Genomic DNA, 21796 nt, shown 5'->3' on the forward strand with positions numbered 1-21796 from the left:
TGCTAATGCTAAGCTAAGCGGCTACCCTCTGGGCGGCAGTGGACGGAGGGGGCTTGTTCGCGACGAACGTAATGCTCTGGTGGAATTGAACGAGGATGAGACGTTTACGTCACAAGGAACCGAACGTTTGCGCCAAGTGCGTTGAAAGCATCAGATCTGCAAGCCCACATCGCGTCCCCGACGCGCACGCGTGAGAGCTTATGGATTTGATGTTTTTGACGCGCGCGCGCGAGAGGGAGGCGAACAGACGCGACATCCGGTACTCTCGTCCTATTAGGTGGACGCTTTGTTGTGACGTCACGGTCGTATCCATCGGTAGTCGGTCAGCGCGCAGCAGCAGCCACCGGTAATCCTTTTCTTCTTAACATCAAGAGTAAATAAAACTCGATCGTTTCATAATTAAGAGCACAGCTCTTATTGATTAAGACGACGACCGTTCGTTGCAAGGCATTCCACTAATCCGTGGTAACGCGCGTGTAATTAAACTTGCGTGGTTTTTTTTTTAACCCAACCTTTTTGCTTTTTCACTAAACTGAAACATCAGCCGGTTGTATAGTGAGAGATAACGTTAGCCATCGCAGGCTATAGCTAAGCTAAGCTCGGCTAACTAACTAGCCTTTTAACCCCCGGCTTGCAGATCATGATGCACCGCTGCTTCTAAGCTAGTTTAGCTAGCAGACAGCTAGCATGAATGTAGGTGGCATAGCAGCCCCAATACGTACCCTCAGTCCCTACCCTAAATTCTGTAGCTACAGAATGAGCGTAGGGACTGAGGGAACGTATTGGGGCTAGTTGTGGCACTGCTGCAGCAGCGCAGTTAGCAGCAGCTACGGGGAGACCTGATGCCAGTGGTGGTAGCAGGCAGGCCTGTTACAGTTTGTTGCATGTTTTAATGCATGTGTGTGGAGGGGAGGGGGGGGGGGTCATGCATTGGAACTGCAGGGTTGCCGGGGAAACCTAGGATCAGTAGGATGTCGGAAAGCAAAGCGCGCGGGAGGGATATAATAATGGATGGTGCCCAACCAACGGTTATACTTGGGAGGATATTAACACAATGATGATCGTAAAATGGTGTCAGTGCACTAGGCTGCAGATCGATATGAACAACGATAATGTTAAAAAAGCTATATGTGCAAGAACATAAAGGTATGGCTCCGGCAGCATGCTACAATAAGACATATCTTGGCGTTGGTTTTTTGGGGGGGAAAACATGGCGGAAACGCAGCGTTTCGTATAAATCCACAAAGAAGAATCACTATTGCATGCCTCAATGTGTTGAATCATGTTTCGCGTGCGATCAATTAGTTAATAACAACGCTTAATAACTTCCTACATGGCGGGCAGACACAGTCCCGTTAGTTCGTATGTTCCCTATCGCCGCTTCCTGTTTGCGTTCCTGAGCTGATGGATAAACATCTAATCATCACGCGCACATTATGATGACGCAAAATGTAAACAGTGGCCCGTCCCGCCGCCATATTGTACCCCTTAATTGATTGATTGATCCGAGGAATCTTCATTTTAAAATTAGTTAATTAGTCAATTAGTTAATTAGTCAATGTTGAAATTGTATCTTTCTGAGCACTGACGACACGTTTTTTTGTAAGCTTTGTATCAATGATAGCCTACACATCCTTGACTTTGTTATCAAATAGGGTACCCCTGTTTGTTTCTGTACTCTATGCACAAGTCAATACACAACATTTTCTACGCTTATCATCCTTACTGCTAGTCATAAATTAATGATGTTCCCTGGTGTACAATTCAGTAATTCATACATAAAATGTTATTGATTACACATTTCTTCATTTCTAGATTCTTTATTAACATGAGACCAATTTAATTAATAAAGTTATGGATTACAAATATGCCTGCCCTGGACGGCGTATCTGGACGTAAAAACAAATGCAATGCTGTCTGCACTCTGGAGTAATGGCTTTTCCCTAACAATGCTATTTATTTTCTGTTATTTAGCTGCACTATTTGCTATCTGACATCATTTTTTTGTAATTAACCTAAATAAGACCTTTATAATCAAGTACTTAAAATATCGTAAATACCAAGAACTAACATTACTTAACAAACTAACATTACGTGTGTCTTACTGCTTTTAAATAAAACAATCTCCCAGATTATGATGTGAACTCGACACCATCTGATGGCTTCTTCACTGATGAACAAGTGTCGTCTGTGTTTGATGGGTTCACTTCATTCAACAGATTCAGTGATGCAGAGCATGTGTTTTAAAAAAAAATCTTCCATAGCAGTTCCTGGGTAGTGGTGGTTTTGATGTTTGACGACATGAAAGTTTACATTTCCGAACTGGTAGGAGGCTGCAATTCACCAGTATAACGTGACCCAGTTTTAGCTGCGTCTACCTCTAGATTATCACTGCCACTTGTCACAGGAGGAGTTTATTACATTCTTCTTTATCTTTCCGTGTGAATACAATTGTCTGTCTGTGTTTGAATATGACTCATATTTATCATTTTCTTCTCAGGTAAATTGCGCATGGCTTCTTCTGAAATCCTAGATAAAATGGCAGACATCGCACAGGAGGTGAGATTGGCTTATTTTGTGGTAACTTTCTGGTAATTTCCTGAAATTAACAATAATCTCTTGTTATACTAAAGGCAATTTTGTACGGACACATTTTATTTGATATGTTTTGAATTTAAGTTTTCTATGGAGAATGTTTGCATTACTACATTTTCATGCTTGTCCTATGCTTCCCCCTCCAAGCAACCTGGGAGCTCAACAGAAAACATGAAGCCTTCTTCCTCTTCTCGTTCTAAGAGGTGAGCTGGATGTGTATAGATGGATTCACATGTTTATTAATGCAGCTTCAAGGCAACTCCAAAGATCCAATATTCCTCAATTTCAGGAAGTCCACTGCTGTATCTAAACACACTGAATCAAGCAAAATGGGCACCTCAGAAGAGAGTGAAGATGAAAACATGTCTGACAATATTTCAGAGACCAACCAGAACAGTTCTTCTAAAGGTATGAAGCGTCTGCTATAAATGTTTGTGTATACTGTATATATTACAGTCCTATTATTGAAGGCCTCACATGTCCATCTTTGAGTGTCTGTGTAAACACAAACATTGAAGATAAAAGTTAGGACGCAAATTGTTGGTCCGCATGATTGGGTGTGAGATGTGCCATTGGTTCAGAATGAGATGTTTGATGACATGTGTGATTTTATACTTTTTTGCCATTTAGGCACTTTGGTGATGAGATCAGCTGGTACTGAAAACAAAGGCGCTATGAAGCTTCGAGTGGATTTCAAACAGAAAGATACAGGTTGTTATTCCAAACGATGTGTATTTTATCTATTTATATAATTAATTAACACTCTGTCTGGACATGACTGCACACTGTTGACTCCCTTTGCACTCATGTTTGTCGTTTCTTCTTCATTGCAGATGATACAGATTTACACAAGAAACTAGTAAACTGTTCTGCCTGTGGACAACAAGTTAACCACTTTCAGCGCAAATCTGTCTATGAGCATCCTGTGCTCAAAGTACTTATATGCAAGGTACAAATTCTTCATGACATGGGGGGGGGGGGAAGTAATAAGAGTGAACTCAAATAATGTAATGTCACAATAATTATATGTTTTAACCACGTTACCCCAATTCCCTCTGGTGATGATTCTTCACTTTATTTCTCCTTCCTCTAGTCTTGCTACACATTTTACCAAAGTGATGACATAAGTAGAGACTCTGATGGAATGGATGAGCAGTGCAGGTGATTTGACCTCCAGTCTTGACACATGGTGCCCTCAAAATGTTCTGCTTTCCTTTCTTGATAAGAATAGTTGAAAAGCAATGATGTGGTGGCACATGGATATTTGTAGCTTGTCTTTACTAGTGACTAATTCCGCATTCACAACATTTTTAACGTTCCAAACAATTGCTCAAATAGGAAGTGAATTAACATGTGCTCTGAAATGTCCATTGCCAGGTGGTGTGCTGAAGGCGGCAAGCTCGTTTGCTGTGACTTCTGTAACAATGCCTTCTGTAAGAAATGCATCCTTCGCAACCTGGGCAGGAAGGAATGGTCTGTCATCAATGATGAAAACTCAAAGTGGCGATGCTATGTCTGCTGCCCAGAGTCCCTCCGGGACCTGACCTCCAAATGCCACCGCCTCATTGAAAAACTGGAACAGACCTGGAATAAGGAACACAAGCCAGCTAAGAAGGTGGAGCACAATAAGCGACACAAGGACAAGGAGAGCAAAGGGCACAAACCAGTCGTTAATGGGAAGGATCATGTTGAAGGCTCAGGGACCATGACATTCTCCTATAAGAAGCTACAGGTACCAAAAGAAATGGTAAAGAAAATGAAAAAGTTAGTGGAAACGACAACTGGGCTCAATAACACTTTCATTCAGTTCATCCAGCAGACAACAGAGCAGCAAGGAGACAACAGCATCAGGTATCGGAATTTAAAGGCCTTCAAGTCTGTGCTGGCCGATTTGAAAAAAGCTCATAATGCATTGGAAGAGGCTTTGGACCCCGAGTTTCAAGTCATGGAAATGCAGAATGGTGGTGGACTGCACGTTCAGAGCAAAACCTCTGAGGTTGCGCCTCAAAGTGGTGGCCACATGGATGACAGCATGGAGGAGGAGCCTGACACCGAAGAGCCTAATGTGGACAATGTTGGTTCATCGGATGAGGCTGAAGTGAAATGTAGCCAAGCGAAGGTTACAGCAGCCAAATCAAAGATCAAAATGGACAGTGAGCCAATCACAACTGAAGACCGCAAAGCCAGACCAATTAAAGGTAAGCCTGTCAAAAATGAAGAGGGTGATGTTGGACCAGTCAAAGCTAAAGGTGCTGCTGTTGAACCAGTTGAAGACGAGGATGGTGGAGAGGCAGATGATTTTGATGACGAACCAGCCAAAACCGAAGGCTGTGATGATGGCTCATCCCTAGATCATGACATTGTCTCCGTTCCTCCCTCTGTCCCTGAGGAGCTCTTTCAGATGGTGGAGAGCCTTGCCGATTCCTCCCTGCTGTTACAAAATGATGGCACAGACGCTGATGTACAGACCAATGGAAAGTCACAAGAACCTCCACAGTCTCAGCCAAAGGTGAAAAACCTTACCATCAGACTCACTCCTGTGGGTCCAGTGGTGACACGTGGGTCCCGATCCAAAAGCAAGCGAGGGAAAGGAGAGCAAGATGATGCGGTAAAGGAGGATGGTACCGGTGACACCGCAGATGATACTGCGCCTGCGGTCAATGACACGTCTCGAGAACAACGTCGCTCCGCTAGAGTTAAGACCACTCCTCTGAGGAAGCAAGTTGAAAAAGAAAAACAGACCGACTCTTCCGAGTCCGACACCCAAGAGCAGAGCCATGGCAAATCCAACTCCTCCACAAAATCGGCTGGCAACAAGACTGAGGAGGAGAAACAGACCAAGGGATCCACGGCTGTTTCTTCACAGATTGGAACGGAGGATGTGGACTCTGACTCTGACGAAGTCCCTGACATCCTGCTGCAGACGACTGTAGCATGCAGCTCCGATGACGACCAGGGAGGCAAGAGCGTTAGGAAATGCTTGTTTACGCTTAATAAGGCATCCTCCCCAGACAACGAGAAGAAGTCATCCAAGCGCAAACACAATTCAGACTCTCCTGACTCTGACTCGGAAAGTAAAGAAAAGAAGGCCCCCAAGAAGAAGAAGCGGGACGGGTCAGGGTCAGATGACTCCGACATGGAGGACTCTGAAAGTAAAGAAAAGAAGGCCCCCAAGCAGAAGCAGCAGGATGGGTCCGGTTCAGAAGACTCTGACATGGAGGACTCCGAAAGTAAAGGCAAGAAGACCAGGTCATCCAAGGTCTCCAAGCAGAAGCAGCAGGATGGGTCCGGTTCAGAGGACTCTGACATGAAGGACTCCGAAAGTAAAGGCAAGAAGACCAGGTCATCCAAGAAGGTCTCCAAGCAGAAGCAGCAGGATGAGTCCGGTTCAGATGACTCCGACATGGAGGACTCCGAAAGTAAAGGCAAGGAGACCAGGTCATCCAAGAAGGTCTCCAAGCAGAAGCAGCAGGATGGGTCCGGTTCAGATGACTCTGACATGGAGGACTCCGAAAGTAAAGGCAAAAAGACCAGGTCATCCAAGAGGGTCTCCAAGCAGAAGCAGCAGGAGGGGTCCGGGTCAGATGACTCCGACATGGAGGACTCCAAAAGTAAAGGCAAAAAGACCAGGTCATCCAAGAGGGTCTCCAAGCAGAAGCAGCAGGATGGGTCAGGGTCAGATGACTCCGACATGGAGGACTCAGAAAGTAAAGGCAAGAAGACCAGGTCATCCAAGAGGGTCTCCAAGCAGAAGCAGCAGGATGGGTCAGGGTCAGATGACTCCGACATGGAGGACTCAGAAAGTAAAGGCAAGAAGACCAGGTCATCCAAGAGGGTCTCCAAGCAGAAGCAGCAGGATGGGTCAGGGTCAGATGACTCCGACATGGAGGACTCAGAAAGTAAAGGCAAGAAGACCAGGTCATCCAAGAGGGTCTCCAAGCAGAAGAAGCAGGACGGGTCCGGGTCAGATGACTCCGACGTGGAGAAGGATGTGAAGGGCAAACTGGGGAAAGGGAAAAAGAACCCTGCCCGGGGAAAGAAGAAAAAGAGCAAAGAGGAAGACAAAATATCCCCCTTGAAACGGTCTTATGAAAAGAAGCGCAAGTCGAGGAGGGGCAAAGACGACGGCGGGCAGGAGTTATCCCCTTCCAGTGAGGATGAGGAGCAGGAGAAGCAAGCTGAAGGTGACTCTGGGGAGGACAGCGATCAGCAGAAGATCAAACGCATTGTGGAGGAGGATGTAGCCGGAGGAAGTGGAGCTTTTCATCAGTCGTCAGGTATTTCCAGACCGTTGGAACACCAGTATTTACACTTCAGTTTAGTTGGTCAGAATTTCACAAGTTTAAGACTCTTATACCATAATGTAACTTGCTCAACAATTCATAATTGTTTAAAAAAAATTAACACCCTTTTTTTTGTAGGGGATGAAGTAGACGGTAAAGCTGAAGACCTTCCGGCGTTGGAGGAAGAAGATGCTGAAAACAGGTAAAACCAATAGAAAAGAAAAACACTTAAAGCTGTTTCATTTTAAAACACAGACATGCCCCCCTCCTATAATCCCCCTTAAAGACACCCACACCTTAACCATCATCTTAATTGTTAAAGCTTTTTGTTCTGTTAATCATGTGATTTGATAATGAATCAACAATATATATGTTTATCAACCATTGATCTCCCTTTCTTTCCTCTTAACCACCTGAAGAATTGCCAAGAAAATGCTCCTGGCCCAAATAAAGTCAAACTATTCCTCTGGAGGGGAGAGCTCGTCTGAGGATGAGGAAGATGCGGAGTCTCCCAAGAAAGCAACCAAGAAGAAGAAGAAGGATGAAAAAGATAAAGAGCAGGACGATGAAGATGGTAATTTTTTTTTTTTTAACTATAAATGTTTAAATGTCAATGGAGGGTATGCACGTGACATCATCATCATACCCAGAATTTATGCGGAAACACCTACCGAGTGGCAAAAAACGACTTTCTGGCCTTGACAGCCTATACATCCAAATAGAAAAGTCTGATTTGCATTAAACGACATTAAAGTCTCACTTTGCCACTCACTTTATGCACGCACATACCCTCTATATCATTACATATTGTCACTCTCGGCCCCAAAACCTTGTTCCATGTATTTATGCTTTTCCATACATAAATTAACGTCCTTATATCACTATGATTGTGCGAAAATATCTGATCTGACTACAAGCTCTGAGGAAATGCACTGTGATAGTGTAGATTTCCTATCTGATAATATTTGGGTTTTTGTCCCGATCCCAGCTTTTCCCGGAATTAGATTTGATTAATTGCCCAGCCCTACCGGCGACCTTTCCTGCGTGTCACGCCCCATCTCTCTCTCTCCCCATTTTCTGTCAGTCTACTGTATACTATCAAATAAAAATAAATAAACTGCCCACAGCCGTCCTTTGAGACACATACTGAGTAGAAAAGAACCATGCAAATCTTTCATGATTATTAGTGAGGACCTATTATATGAAGATAGGTTGAAAAGTGGTGAAGTGGTCCTTTTAAAGGAGGGTTCCGTGCTAGAAGTCTTTCTCACCTTTAGTTGCAGTAGTTTAGACTAGTCCTCAGGGATTAAAGTTAGTGCAAATTAGCACTATAACCAGGGGTGCACACTATTATTTTGGGCTAGTACTCAAAGGAGCACCTGCCCATGTAGTTTGGCGCGCACAGTGGGAGCCGGGGTGGGGGGGTACAGACGTTCGTATCCTGCCACAACGTTATGCTGCTTTTACACGGGCAGATGCAACTGATGCAAAGCTACACTACTACACCTAGTCACAGACAGTGTCGTCGTTAAGCAGCAGTATATCCCACTGGCAGCACCTGTCCGTTTATCTCTAGCACAACCACAAACGTCCAACACATATACAATGAATTACTCACCTAATGCTGCCTGCAGGTTCCATGTTTAATTCCAGCGTGTGTAACCTACATTGTCCTAAGTGACAGTTTTCATATTGTAAACATGGTCGCTAACGTGGTTTAGCGACTAGCACTTTGACAGCTCATCCATCGTAGCTTGTTTACAAGTGAAACAGACTTTCTGTGCAGAAACTGCCTCATCAAAATAAGAGCCACGTAATGATTAGTCAACACTAGTTTTATTTCTAAGTCTTCTTCTTACAGGACGTTAACATCTCATTTGAGTTCCTTTTGAATGCCTGTCGGCATTCTCTAAATCCCTGTCTCTCAGCCGGTGCGCAAATGTGCCTCCATGCCTTTGATCTACCGCGCACCAAACATTTTGACGACGCATGCGCACTGGCGCACCGCTTGTGTGCACCCCTGACTATAACGCCCCATTCAGGATTTATGGTCGGGTAGAGGAAATGGCCAATAATGCATTTATTTCCCCACAAAATAACTGGACCACTTTTGTGAGGACTAAACAACTGTAACTACTCTTTAAGTCTGTTGGTTTTATAAATATTATTCATTCAATGAGACAATGAAGCTTGTGATCAAATAATAACTACATGTGATCCACAGGTTTCTTTTTAATTTCCTTTAAAAGTAACTGTTTTGGATGTGCAATGTTTTCACCCGTGTTCTCTTTCTGCTGCAGACGACGACGAGGAGGAGTCTGAAAAATCCGGCTCCGACTTGGAGCTGAAGAAGACCTCCCGGCGCCACCGCCTGCTTCGCAAAAAACTCACATTGAGCGAGGCCGAATCAGGAGACGAGAAACCTAGCGCTAAAGGGAAGAACAAGAAGACGTCTCGACGAAAAGGTACGGATACATTAATCTGTTTGCCTGTCTGCCCACATAAAGATTAGTTTTTGGCTTTGGTGCCTTTATTGATAGTTATAAAAATGGTTAAGCCTGAACCCGACAAAAAAAAAAGAGGAAAAAAAAATGGCGGCGCCGTGTTTCAGTGTGAAAGTGAGAACGGAGATCAATGGACTTATCGAAATAAAGGATGTATGTAACTCACGTTAGAATAGGCTATTAATGTTCCATTTCCAATTATTCTAATGGATTCCATACAGTGGTAATGGTGACTGGTGAGTAAACACGAATAGCAGCTGCAGCGCCCTCCCTTAGTTTCCTCTGAAGTGAAGTTGCTTCACGGTGTAGCGTTTAAGTTATATATCACCATGGATCGTTTGGTGACGTTGATTAATAATTAGGTTTTATTCATCGCAGCCAGCTGCGTTAACGAGACTCAGTGCAACATGACGAAAAGCTGACGCTTCAGCTATATCGTGTGATAATCCGATAGATTTTATAAAACATTTAAGCATATGGCAACTTTGCAAGTTAACTGCTGGTTAGTAGCTCGTTTGGTGCGCAAACCAGAGGGAAACCAGCGGTAGCAAGCAAGTCTCTCACTGTTCTCTCTACTGTACTGCCTGCGTGCAGTGCAGGACGGCTCTGGCCTCGTACACACATGCCGGACGGACATGATCTGTTCTGTCTTTGTTTCATGGCCGCCTCAGGCCGCCTCAGTCACGAACGGGACTCGAACACGCGACACGCTGTCAGGACAGACCCTATATGGACCACTAGGCCAGCGGGCGCCCCGACACTTTACATATTCTAATTGAACAGTAAACACATGTACCGGTATTCATACACGGTAATGTATGGTTACACACAGCACCTTCTAGCACTTCAAAAGGGTTACTCAAATTATTTCTTACCGATGGTGCCGTTTATTGCCGAGCAACCACAAGACCGAAGGATTACACCGTGTACTCTAGGGGTACCAACGACGGTCGGCTGGTTCTCACTTCCCGTTGTTCCCGTTTGGCAGTTGACAGCGATGACTCTGCAGACTCCGACTTCAAGGGAGAGAAATCCTCGTCCAGCAGTGACGAGGAATCAGGGGTCAGCGAGCAAGTGAGCGGCTCGAGCAGCGACTCGGAGAGCTCGTCGGAGAAGGAGGGGAAACGTAAAACCAGGTGAGGCTACAGGGAGAGAGTGTGTCACCCAATGGATGCTGATGTTCCTTTTCTTTTATATATATATATATATATATATATATATATATATATATATAATATATACCTGTGTGTGTGTATGTATGTGTATATATATATATATATATAGGTTCTACGATGTCCATTAGGCATGTTACAGCTATTACATAATCGCCTGTTTGCAATTATTTGAGATAATGGCAATCATTTTGCAATAATGTATACATCAATTTAAATCTGTTCGAATATTCGGTAAAAAATAGCTGAAATAGCAAATCTACAAGCTAAACTATTTCCACTCTTTTTAAATTTATTTTGAAATTCAAAAATTATGTCCTGGCCATACTTTTTTGTTTAAAAAGCAATTCAATAGTTAATCACGGTTATGTCCTCCGTCCCGTGTGTGTGTGTGTGTGTGCAGGTATGCCAAGAAGAAGAAGGAGGCCAAGCGGAGCAGCAGGAAGAAGCAGGCGCAAGCGAAAAAGAAGCGACGTCGGATCAAGGTTCAGGATTCGTCTTCAGACGCAAAGGTATGAATTTGATTTTATTTTACTTTATTTTACTTTATTTTATTGCACATTTCAAGACATACGGTAGTCACAAAGTGCTTTACATAACGGGGTAAAAAAACAACAACAACAACAACAGCTACAAGATATCATCGAATGACAGCAGGCACACAACATAATAATAATAATAATTAAACTTTATTTGTATAGCACCTTTCATGACATGAAATGCAGCTCAAAGTGCTTTACAGAACAATGGAGAATAAAAGAAAAGCAAGGCAACGACATTAAAAAACAAGCAGTAATGCAATACAGTGAGGACATGAATAACAAAACAAAAAAAATATCAATTAAAAGCAATGTTGTAGAGGTGGATCTTGAGCTGAGCTTTAAAAATGTCTACAGAGGCTGCCTGACGAAGGTACAGTGGGAGCTTGTTCCATGCCGACGGCCTGTAGAAGCAAAAAGCTGCTTCCCCATATCTTTTAGTTGCCGTTTTTTAAGGCAAAGCGAGCAGGCCAGCAGTGGAAGACCTTAGGGGGCGGTTTGGGACATATTTAGGCAGGCAGCATGAAAGCATACACACAAAAATAGAACAAGGTATGCGAAAGGTAATTAAGAGAAAGCCTTAACGTAAAGGTGGGTTTTTTTAGAAGGGATTTAAAACATGACACAGAATTTGCAAGTCTTAAATTAATAGGTAGGGCGTTCCATAGTTTGGGAGCCCGGATTGCAAATGCCCTGACACCCTTTTGTGATCAGATGGGCTGTGGGGGTCTCAAGGAGGGCTTTGTCTGAGGACCTGAGTGAACGTGTCTAGGCTTATAGGGAGCCAGTATGTCGGAGAGCCTGACCATTTACAGCTTTAAAAGTAAAAAGTAAAATCTTAAAATCAATTCTATAACTAACAGGTAACCAGTGAAGGGTGGCTAAAATGGGGGTTGATGTGATCCCGTCTTTTTGAATTAGTTAGCAGTCTGGCAGTCAAGTATTTTACCCGTTTAGACCTGAGGGCAAATCTACAAATGTCTTCTAAATCCTGACGGTTTTTCTGAAAGACCTATGTTTTTATGTCAGTCGTTCTCAACCTTTTTCATGTCAAGGACCCCCAGAATTATATGTATTTGGCCGCTGACCCCCCCCCCCCCCCCCCCATCTGAAAATATGTAGTTCCAGGGAACCTCCCAGAAGCAAAGATTTGAGTTAAAAAAACGTTGGCTCTGAAAGAATATACATTCAAAGATTTGCGCTGCATTTTCACGATTCTTAAAAAAATAGCAGATCTACGAGCTCTGAGCTTGTAGATCTGCTGTTTTTTCAATAGCTAAAGTGTAACGTAATTCTTAAAACACCAAAAGGGGTTCCCGCCCAGAATGGGTCAAACTGCAGTCAGGAGCCCATCTTCTCCACACTCGCCTTACATTTTTATACCACTGCGGTGGAAGGATCGTCGAGTATTAATAATATTCCACCATACCCCCGGATAGTGTTGAGTAAGACTGGGCATCATAAATCAATCTTGGCGTTGCCAGGCAACCAAACGTAGGTGTTGTTTGGGTGGGTGGGTTGTGATTTAATCAGGGTTCAACATCAGATAACTGGACTTAACCACTTATGCCAGGGTTGCACACACCTTTTTGACTTGAGAGGCACTTTCAAAATGACCAGCTCAACTACCCACCAAAAATATATTATTCCGTTGCTGAAATGTGTTTACAAATTTACCTTTGGGGGCTGATGGAATAGCGTCGCGGGCGTTTACATACAGTACAGCAAGACATAAGACAAACACACATGGAATGGGGAAATGGAGGGGAAAATGGAATTGGTAGGGTGTTTTTTTCGTTTGTAACTTTGTAATGCTTACCGACGTTTGTGCACAACGATCTTGAAAACAAAGTATTGCATTGTGGGTTTGAGCTGACAAGTCACCTTAATTCAAGTGTCAAGTCCTATTTAAATTAAATATATTTTTAGGACCATGCCATGCTGTGTTCTACCTGCACAGCCTTTGTGATCTACCTGACTTATGCCTTATATACTGTCCTTTTTGTCGTTCCGACGGATAACGGAAATAGCTGATCTACAATGTCACAATGCATCACGTGAGCACCACGCTGTGAAGCTTGTAGATCAGGCTATTCTAGCTATATTTCTGAAGATAAATTGGAAAATGTGTCCCGAAATGGGGACGCCACAGTGCCTAATGTGGTTATCGGGCGTCTTTCACAGAGCGGAGAGGAAGACGTCGACGGCGAGGGAAAAGACGAGGACGGAAACACCCCCAAGGGGCGCAAGAAGCTCCGCAAGATCCTGAGGGACGAGAAGCTTCGCTCGGAAACCAGGGACGCTCTGAAGGAAGAGGAGGACAGGAGGGCACGCATCGCAGAGAGAGAGGAGCTGAGGAAGAAACTCAGAAAGGAGGTCAGAAAGAAAAAACCCGACACAATATTCTCACCACATTCATTGACCACACTTCAATATATGATGACGTGTCGAGCATCAATTGCACCCATTCTGACCTGAGATCAGATTCTATGAATGTCTTCTACATCCTGACAGTTTTTCTGAAAAAGCTATGTTTCTATGTCAGTCGTTCTTCGATTTTTCAAAAACAGCAGACCTACAAGCTCGTAGCGCACCACTCGGTGGCGCGCTACGAGCTCGAAAAACGAAAAAACAATCTCGGCAGCGTAGAATATTTGATTAAAATACGGGTAAAGCATTTCATGGAGTAGAGTGTATTTTAAATTATATATTTTTTATCCCACGATTTTGTAACCCAGGGGTCTGCAACCCTTTTCACATGAAGTGCCATGTTTTCATTTGTGTGATAGTCAGTGTGCCATATATAATTATGACTGTTCATATAGGATACATATAACAGGCTTAGGAATATTTTCAGGATGTAATGATCATTAAACTCAGAGTAATAACCCACCTAATCCCTCCCCAGTCATGAGTTAGAAGTTTGAATGAATGTACAATTATGTGCAGGATGTAAATTATCATGTCATTTGTAGATGTGAATGGACTTAATTTAACTGACTACACTTTTTTGGAATATTTAATTTTAAAAGAAAAACTTTCTTTCTCTCACCCTTATGCCAGTGTGCCAGTGATCACCCTCCCCTGTGCCAATGTTGGCACCCGTGCCTAAGGTTGCCTACCCCTGTTGTAACCCATTTTTCACCCCTGTGTCAATCTAATGTGATCCAGGGCTCCACCGACCTAGTCCCCATATATGGGGGACAAGGGGAGAGCAACGGACTTGAACTCATGCTTCCTTCATGCCTGAGTGTCCAAGTTGCTCCTTTACACCTGACAGGGGGGAGCTTCCCTGGTTGGACGTAGCGCGTGGAAGGAACACGTTATTCCAACCAGTTCCTTTCCCCTCCATCAGGCGCCCCTGCTGGCCAGGGGGAGGCAGTTTAGTGACCAGGATTACTGCATGTTTTTTGTGAGGGTACCTACCCTAGGGGACACGGGGAGAACATGCAAACTCCACACAGAAAGGCCCTTTCGCCAACCCCCGCCTTCGAGTATGGGCACTGATGCCGCGGAGGAGGAAACACGCCGCCAGCACCCACAGCGTCCCGAGCGGGAATCGAACCCTCTAGCTGTGAGGCGACAGCACTACCAACTGTGCCACCGTGCCCGAGTCGAGTGTATTTTAATGCATGAAATTAACGAAGTTGTGTCCCCCCTCCCCCTCCCCCTCAGGTTGTAGTGGTCTCTACAGAGACCTGTCCCGTCACCACCAAGCTGGTCTTGGATGAAGACGAGGAGACGAAGGAGCCGCTGGTGGACGTGCACAAGAACCTCGTCACGAAGCTCAAACCTCATCAGGTCGACGGTATGGTCCCCCCCTCTGTGTCACGTTGTCATGTGATGGTCTAGACCAGGTATGGTCCCCCCTATGTGTCACGTTGTCATGTGATGGTCTAGACCAGGTATGGTCCCCCCTCTGTGTCACGTTGTCATGTGATGGTCTAGACCAGGTATGGTCCCCCCTCTGTGTCACGTTGTCATGTGATGGTCTAGACCAGGTATGGTCCCCCCTATGTGTCACGTTGTCATGTGATGGTCTAGACCAGGTATGGTCCCCCCTCTGTGTCACGTTGTCATGTGATGGTCTAGACCAGGTATGGTCCCCCCTCTGTGTCACGTTGTCATGTGATGGTCTAGACCAGGTATGGTCCCCCCTATGTGTCACGTTGTCATGTGATGGTCTAGACCAGGTATGGTCCCCCCTATGTGTCACGTTGTCATGTGATGGTCTAGACCAGGTATGGTCCCCCCTATGTGTCACGTTGTCATGTGATGGTCTAGACCAGGTATGGTCCCCCCTATGTGTCACGTTGTCATGTGATGGTCTAGACCAGGTATGGTCCCCCCTCTGTCAAGTTGTCATGTCATGGTCTAGGCCAGTGATTCCCAAACTGTGGTGTGCGAGCGCCTTCTAGGGGGTGCGTGACATGAAAAGATTAATGGTGGTGCTATGGTTTTATATTAACATATTATGCCAATATATGCAGAATATAGCCTATGCTGCACATATATTCCATATTCAGGCTCATATGTGCATATATATATATATATATAGGAAATATATGTCTATATAGCTTATGCAATTTATATTTCCATGTGGGGGTCTGGAGGTAACGGGGGGTGCATGGCCAAAAGTGTTTAGGAACTGCTGGTGCTAGACTAACCCATCCAAGGAAGAAACATTTACGTTTGTCGCAGTCCTTGGTTAAGGTTAACTGCAATGGGTCCCCATGTCATCCTATAGGTGAACTGATATTACGACCATTTTAGACCCCGAGACCCCGAGTTGAATGCACTTGATGGATATGGTACCGGTTGGATGTAAAACAATTGTTGTAATAAAACAGGCCTGTCTTGTTTGTTGCGTTCGTTCCAGGGGTGCAGTTCATGTGGGACTGCTGCTGTGAGTCTGTGAAGAAGACGGCGAAGTCAGCGGGCTCTGGGTGCATCCTGGCCCACTGTATGGGCCTGGGGAAAACACTGCAGGTAACGCACCGTCCCTCAATCCCATCAGGGTTGCATGCGGCTTGGGGAAAAGCCTGCATGTACACGTGTATTGGGAGTGGGGCCACCTGATGCCAATATATATATATATATATGTGAAAGCCTGATTAAATGGAATCCTAATGACTGTCCTGTCTAAACTAATAAACTGCCTAAAAACCCCCCCCAAAAAAGCTTTCTGTTTTGAGCCAAACCGTAACTAGCAAAACAAGTCTTCGTCATAATTCTCTTCTCCCATGATTGACCTGCAGTTCTGTCTTTGGGCCTGTAGGTGGTGACGTTCCTCCATACTCTGCTGCTGTGCGAGAAGCTGAACTTCAGCACGGCGCTGGTGGTGGCGCCGCTCAACACCGTCCTCAACTGGGTCAACGAGTTTGAAAAGTGGCAGCATGGCATGAAGGATGAAGAGAGCCTAGAGGTGTGTGTTCTTGAGCCTATCTGCCTTTACCTAGTGGTAGGCGGCATATGTTTTGCATTTTTGTTATGGGGCACATAATGGAAGAACCATATTATTTAAAAAAAAAATAGATTCAGTTCATTGGCGAGACGTGTATCCCAATGAAGGCAGGAAGTCAAGCGGAAGTGCAGTGCCGAAGGCTTTTTATTTTATTTTATTTTTTTACCCATTTTGGACTGAGGTCGATTAAAAAAGAAAGCCTTCTAAATCATTTTCTTTTCTGAAAAACCTATGTTTCTATGTCAGTGGTGCTCAACCCTTTTCATGTCAAGGACCCCCAGAATATGTAGTTCCAGGGACCTCCCCAGAAGCAAATATTTTAGTTAAAAATGTTCGCTCGGAAATATATATTCAATGATTTGCGCCACATTTTAACGATCTTTCAAAAATAGCAGACCTACAGGCTCGTAGTGCGCCACTCGGTGGCGCGCTATGAGCCTGTAGATCTGCTATTTTTCAATAGCTAAATTATAACATAATGTTTAAAACACCAAAAGGGGTTCCCGCCACAAAATGGGTTAACACATCTTTAGAACAGTCATGACATTACAATACAAGACAAGACAAACAAACACAAACGACAAAGTTATTAATACAACATCAGAGCCAGGGGGGGGATTACTAACACTAACACTAACACTAAAACATAATAGAGTGAACTCGAAGCAACAACTCATGCGAGTCTCCTCCATGTCTCTCGCTGTCACTCAAGTGACTACTGGCCAATCGCAGTGCATCTTTTCCGGCACTGATGTTTGCTTGACATTGAAGGCAATGAATCTCGTGGGGGGGGGGGGGGAATTGTGCCTTCAATTGTGACACGCGCCTCAGAGCAGGAAAGGGGCGTCTACGTATATGTGTATGGGAAGAACAATTGGTGCACATGTCCATCGGTTCACTTAATGGTGAACCTATGCCAAATATTTGGTGGTCGATGGCCAATCCCAATAGTTTAGGATGATTTTGGCCTATAATGACATGCAAAATAATGGCAGGTTGAAAAGTGGTTTAAAACCCATTTTGGTCGGGAACCCCTTTTGGTGTTTTAACTACCGTAAGCATTATGTTATACTTTAGCTATTGTAAAAATAGCAGATCTACAAGCTCATAGCGAGCTCGTAGGTCTATTCTTTTTTAAATCGTGAAAATGCGGCACAAATCTTTGAATATATACTCTTTCAGAAGACTTTTCGACGTCAGGCCTAAATGGGTTTAAAAATCCGGTCACATGGGCTGCATAGCTGGCGGGATGTGTTGACGTTTTGCCGTGTGTTTGTCTGACCCAGGTGACAGAGCTGGCCACGGTGAAGAGACCCCAGGAGAGGGCGTACGTCCTCCAGCGTTGGCAGGAGGACGGAGGCATCATGATCATCGGCTACGAGATGTACCGCAACCTCACCCAGGGCAGGAACATCAAGAGCAAGAAGCTGAAGGAGACCTTCCAGAAGACTCTGGTAGATCCAGGTACTGTCACTCACACGCACGCACGCATGCACGCAAGCAAGCAGTTGAGACGGATCACAGTCGGGAGTCCAAAATGTATTCTGAGCTGATTCAATCTGTCCTGACCCCTTGTGTCCATTTATACACTATGGATATTTAGTGTGGACTTAACGCATTTTGGGGCGGGAAACCCTTTTGGTGGTTACATACATTATGTTATAATTTAGCTATTGAAAAATAGCAGATCTGCTATTTTTGAAAAATCCTGAACATGTGGTACAAAGCTTTGAATATATACTCTTTCAGAGCGAACGTTTTTTAACTCAAATCTTTGCTTCTGGGAGGTGGTCCCTGAAACAACACATTTTCAGATGGGGGTCAGCGGCCAATTTCATACATTTTAGGGGGTCCTTGACATGAAATATTGAGAACCACTGATGTAGAAACATGAGGTTTTTCAGAAAAAAAAGACATTAAAAAAATATATATATATATATATATAATTTTGACGTCCGGCCTAAATGGGTTAAGCCTTAACCACACCAAAGGGTCGAGACGGTTTTTAGCGTTGTCCCTGCGCGGTGATATGTCTTGTCTATGTCTTGTCAACGCATGGAATTCAATGACCCAAACCACACCAAAGGGTCAAGACGGTTTTAGCGTTGACTCCTTGCTCTGTTTGGACCCAAAGAGTTGCATGGTGACCCTTTGGTGTGGTTAGGGCTTTACACTGTTGTTCGTGGGGTGCAACAGTTAGTGACTAATAGATTTAATCGATTATAATAAAACAAAGATTGAAGGACAATTATACCACAGGTCGTTTCGAGGATGCGATCTGATTGGTTGAAACGGCCTTCTAGCCATGGATCAGCACCATTCACCACCTAATCAAAACAAATAATTCAGCTGCTCTGTTTTCCTAGGCTAGAACATTTGTGGTCATAGTGACTACATCTGTCACACATCTGTCTACATATTTCTTCAGCGATTTTCTTAGTTTTAAGGGTAACTGCAACGTGATTATTGCCACCTCAGTGATGCTTGCGGAACTCTACTTCGTCTCGTTCCTGACCCGCATCACTGTCGTGGCAATAATCACGTTAAACCACACCCTCTCGTGTAATAATGCTTACTTTAATAATATCAGGAAATTGATCCCTTTGTTGATCCTTGAGAAAATAAAAAAGGGAAATAAAATAATCCTTTGACATTTTTTGTCATCGATTTAACTTGACCATCTCGCAAGCCATCGTTACATCCCATCTATGAACGTCGCAAATGATCCCTGCACCTCTCTCCGGGTCGTCCCCAGGTCCCGACTTTGTGATCTGTGACGAGGGCCACATCCTGAAGAACGAGGCGTCTGCGGTTTCCAAGGCCATGAACTCCATCAAGACCCGGAGGAGAATCATCCTGACTGGAACGCCTCTGCAGAACAACCTGATTGAGTGTGAGTCTTAAAATGCTGCAAACCACAAAAAAAAAACACCACATTTCATATGTCGTTGGTTTAAGTTTTCATGAATTTCATATATCATGTTTAAGAAGTGACCAAACTAACTTCATGTTTATGGACCTTCGATTACGTTTTTGATGATCGACGCTTCGATATAAATTTGTTTCGATCTTCGACGCTTCGAAACCCAACGGGGGGGGGGGGGGGGGAGGGAGGGTGCGCGCGATGGGCGAGCAGTGACTCTTTGGTTTAAACAACGCTATAGCGGAGAGAAAGGCATGCTTGGATTGGTATCATTTATTTTAAACGATAAGCCTTTAGGGCTGACCAATGAACTATAGGCTTACAATAAAACAGCGATATAGCTGCAGAAGATAGAGAGGAGCGCATATTGGATTGGTCTTTTATTTAACAATTAAACAGCGCCTGAAACAGGCATTACCTCCATCAAATAAAAATATATATAATCCAAACTCCTCTGTCAATTGTAAACGAACGGTAACATGAATGAACTCTTCAAGCCTGACACTTGTCAGAAATAAAATCAACCACGGTTAATTTGATTGATCATAAAGTTAATGTGACTGAGTGTACGTATGGGAAAAAATATATAAACTTTACAGATTATAGATCACTTGGAATTATAACAATCTGTTGAGTATTGCCTGAATAATGCCACTCCCATTTTTATGCGATGCCGATGGAGAAATCCCACATAGTTAAATTACCTCATAGTCATGCTGCATGCGCTGTTGGTCGATGAAGAATTATAATCCAAGGTTTGTAAATCATATTATGGTTTATGGTTGAAAGTAAACCATAATAAGTAAACTTTAAGAAGAGATCTGCAGTCATTGTGCTGCAGACAGTGCAGAGCGCATGAGAGCAGCTCCGCTTGCTAATTGAGTTGACATTTGCGCAACTTCACTGCATGGCATTACAGTTATTAGTTATTTGCCAGCACCTGCTCCAATATAGGCCTAAATCAAACTTTATTTATATAGCACATTTAAAACAATAAAAGCTGACCAAAGTGCTGTAGGCCTACAGGCTGAAACAAGTGGAGCATCACCATCGGCGCACAAAAAAAAACATAATTAAAAGAAGAAACACAGGAAAATAGGCTACATAATTACAATAATACGATCAGGTGCAATTAAATGCCAAAGAGAAAAGGTGTTTTGGTCTGGGTCTGTAGGAGCTGCTCTGCTGCATGGGAGTTCACAGTGATGGAACAGGTCAGTCTTCAGACAAAAATATATATATATATCGCTGGCAACGGTAAAATCAATTCTCCGCATCGCCAAAATAAATCTATAGGCCTAGTTTCATTCGTGCCATTATACTCAGCCAATATGCACAACGCAGCGCATGAGATTGCAGATCTTTGAATTGGCGTTGATAAAAGTTGAGATTTTATAGTGGCATTATTCAGGCAATACTCAACAGATTGTTATAATTCCATGTGATCTATAATCTGTGAAGTTTATATTTTCATTTGGGTGTAATTAATGTTTTTATATGACTTATAAAACATGGTAGCCTATATTTAATGTCCACTGAGCTGTGGTGCGCTTCCTTGTTTTTAACACGGGGAAAGAGGAGGCGTTGCGAGGTGCTGCGAGGCGCAAGCATGGCTCGCGGACCAAATGGGGCCGTCTCGCGGACCAAAAGCGTCCGCTTTTCTTTTAATGACTATTCAATTCAAAATTAAAAAATAGATTCCCGTGCGTATCGATTGAACGTCGATTAATCGATTTTTTTGGGTCAGCCCTATTATGGACATGGTTTTATATTTTTTGTGAATTATTGATGGATTGGTTTTAGTAATTGTAGACATTTCAAAATCTACAAGCTCACGTCGCAACAGTTTTTTTTAAATATATGTTTTTATCCCACGATTTTGTAACCCATTTTTCACCCCTGTGTCAATCATCTAATGTGATCCTGGGCTCTACGCACCCTCCACCAACCTAGTCCCCATATATGGGGGACAAGGGGAGAGCAACAGACTTGAACTCATGCCTGAGTGTCCAAGTTGCTCCTTTACACCTGACAGGGGCGAGTTTCCCTGGTTGGACGTAGCGCGTGGAAGGAACATGTTATTCCAACCAGTTCCTTTCCCCTCCATCAGGTGCCCCGGCTGGCCAGGGGGAGGCAGTTTAGTGACCAGGATTTCTGCATGTTTTTTGTGAGGGTACCTACCCTAGGGGACACGGGGAGAACATGCAAACTCCACACAGAAAGGCCCAACAGTTGGTTTAGCTATCTTTGAGAATTTCTGAAATCTTTGTGTGTGTGTGTGTGTTTTTTTTAAATAAATATTGAACCGATGAAAAG

The 21796-nt window shown here is 43.9% G+C and overlaps 1 protein-coding gene across 1 annotated transcript in view; it reads left to right on the top strand.

The window, feature by feature from the left end:
* The first annotated feature begins 306 nt into the window (after positions 1–306).
* LOC310873920 (transcriptional regulator ATRX-like) overlaps positions 307–21796 on the top strand; it is a 55444-nt gene continuing 33954 nt past the window's right edge. Inside the window, 19 exon segments of the mRNA XM_083786517.1 lie at positions 307–346; positions 2501–2559; positions 2743–2798; positions 2885–3003; positions 3226–3306; positions 3429–3544; positions 3689–3756; positions 3973–6872; positions 7017–7080; positions 7298–7452; positions 9179–9343; positions 10371–10518; positions 10958–11066; positions 13278–13469; positions 14769–14901; positions 15973–16082; positions 16372–16518; positions 17844–18021; positions 19313–19450. Of these exon segments, the coding sequence (XP_083642643.1) occupies positions 2512–2559; positions 2743–2798; positions 2885–3003; positions 3226–3306; positions 3429–3544; positions 3689–3756; positions 3973–6872; positions 7017–7080; positions 7298–7452; positions 9179–9343; positions 10371–10518; positions 10958–11066; positions 13278–13469; positions 14769–14901; positions 15973–16082; positions 16372–16518; positions 17844–18021; positions 19313–19450 (4927 nt within the window). The 5' untranslated portion in view covers positions 307–346; positions 2501–2511.

Source organism: Protomyctophum parallelum (assembly GCF_964188405.1).
Source record: "Protomyctophum parallelum genome assembly, chromosome: 16".
NCBI lineage: Eukaryota > Metazoa > Chordata > Actinopteri > Myctophiformes > Myctophidae > Protomyctophum > Protomyctophum parallelum.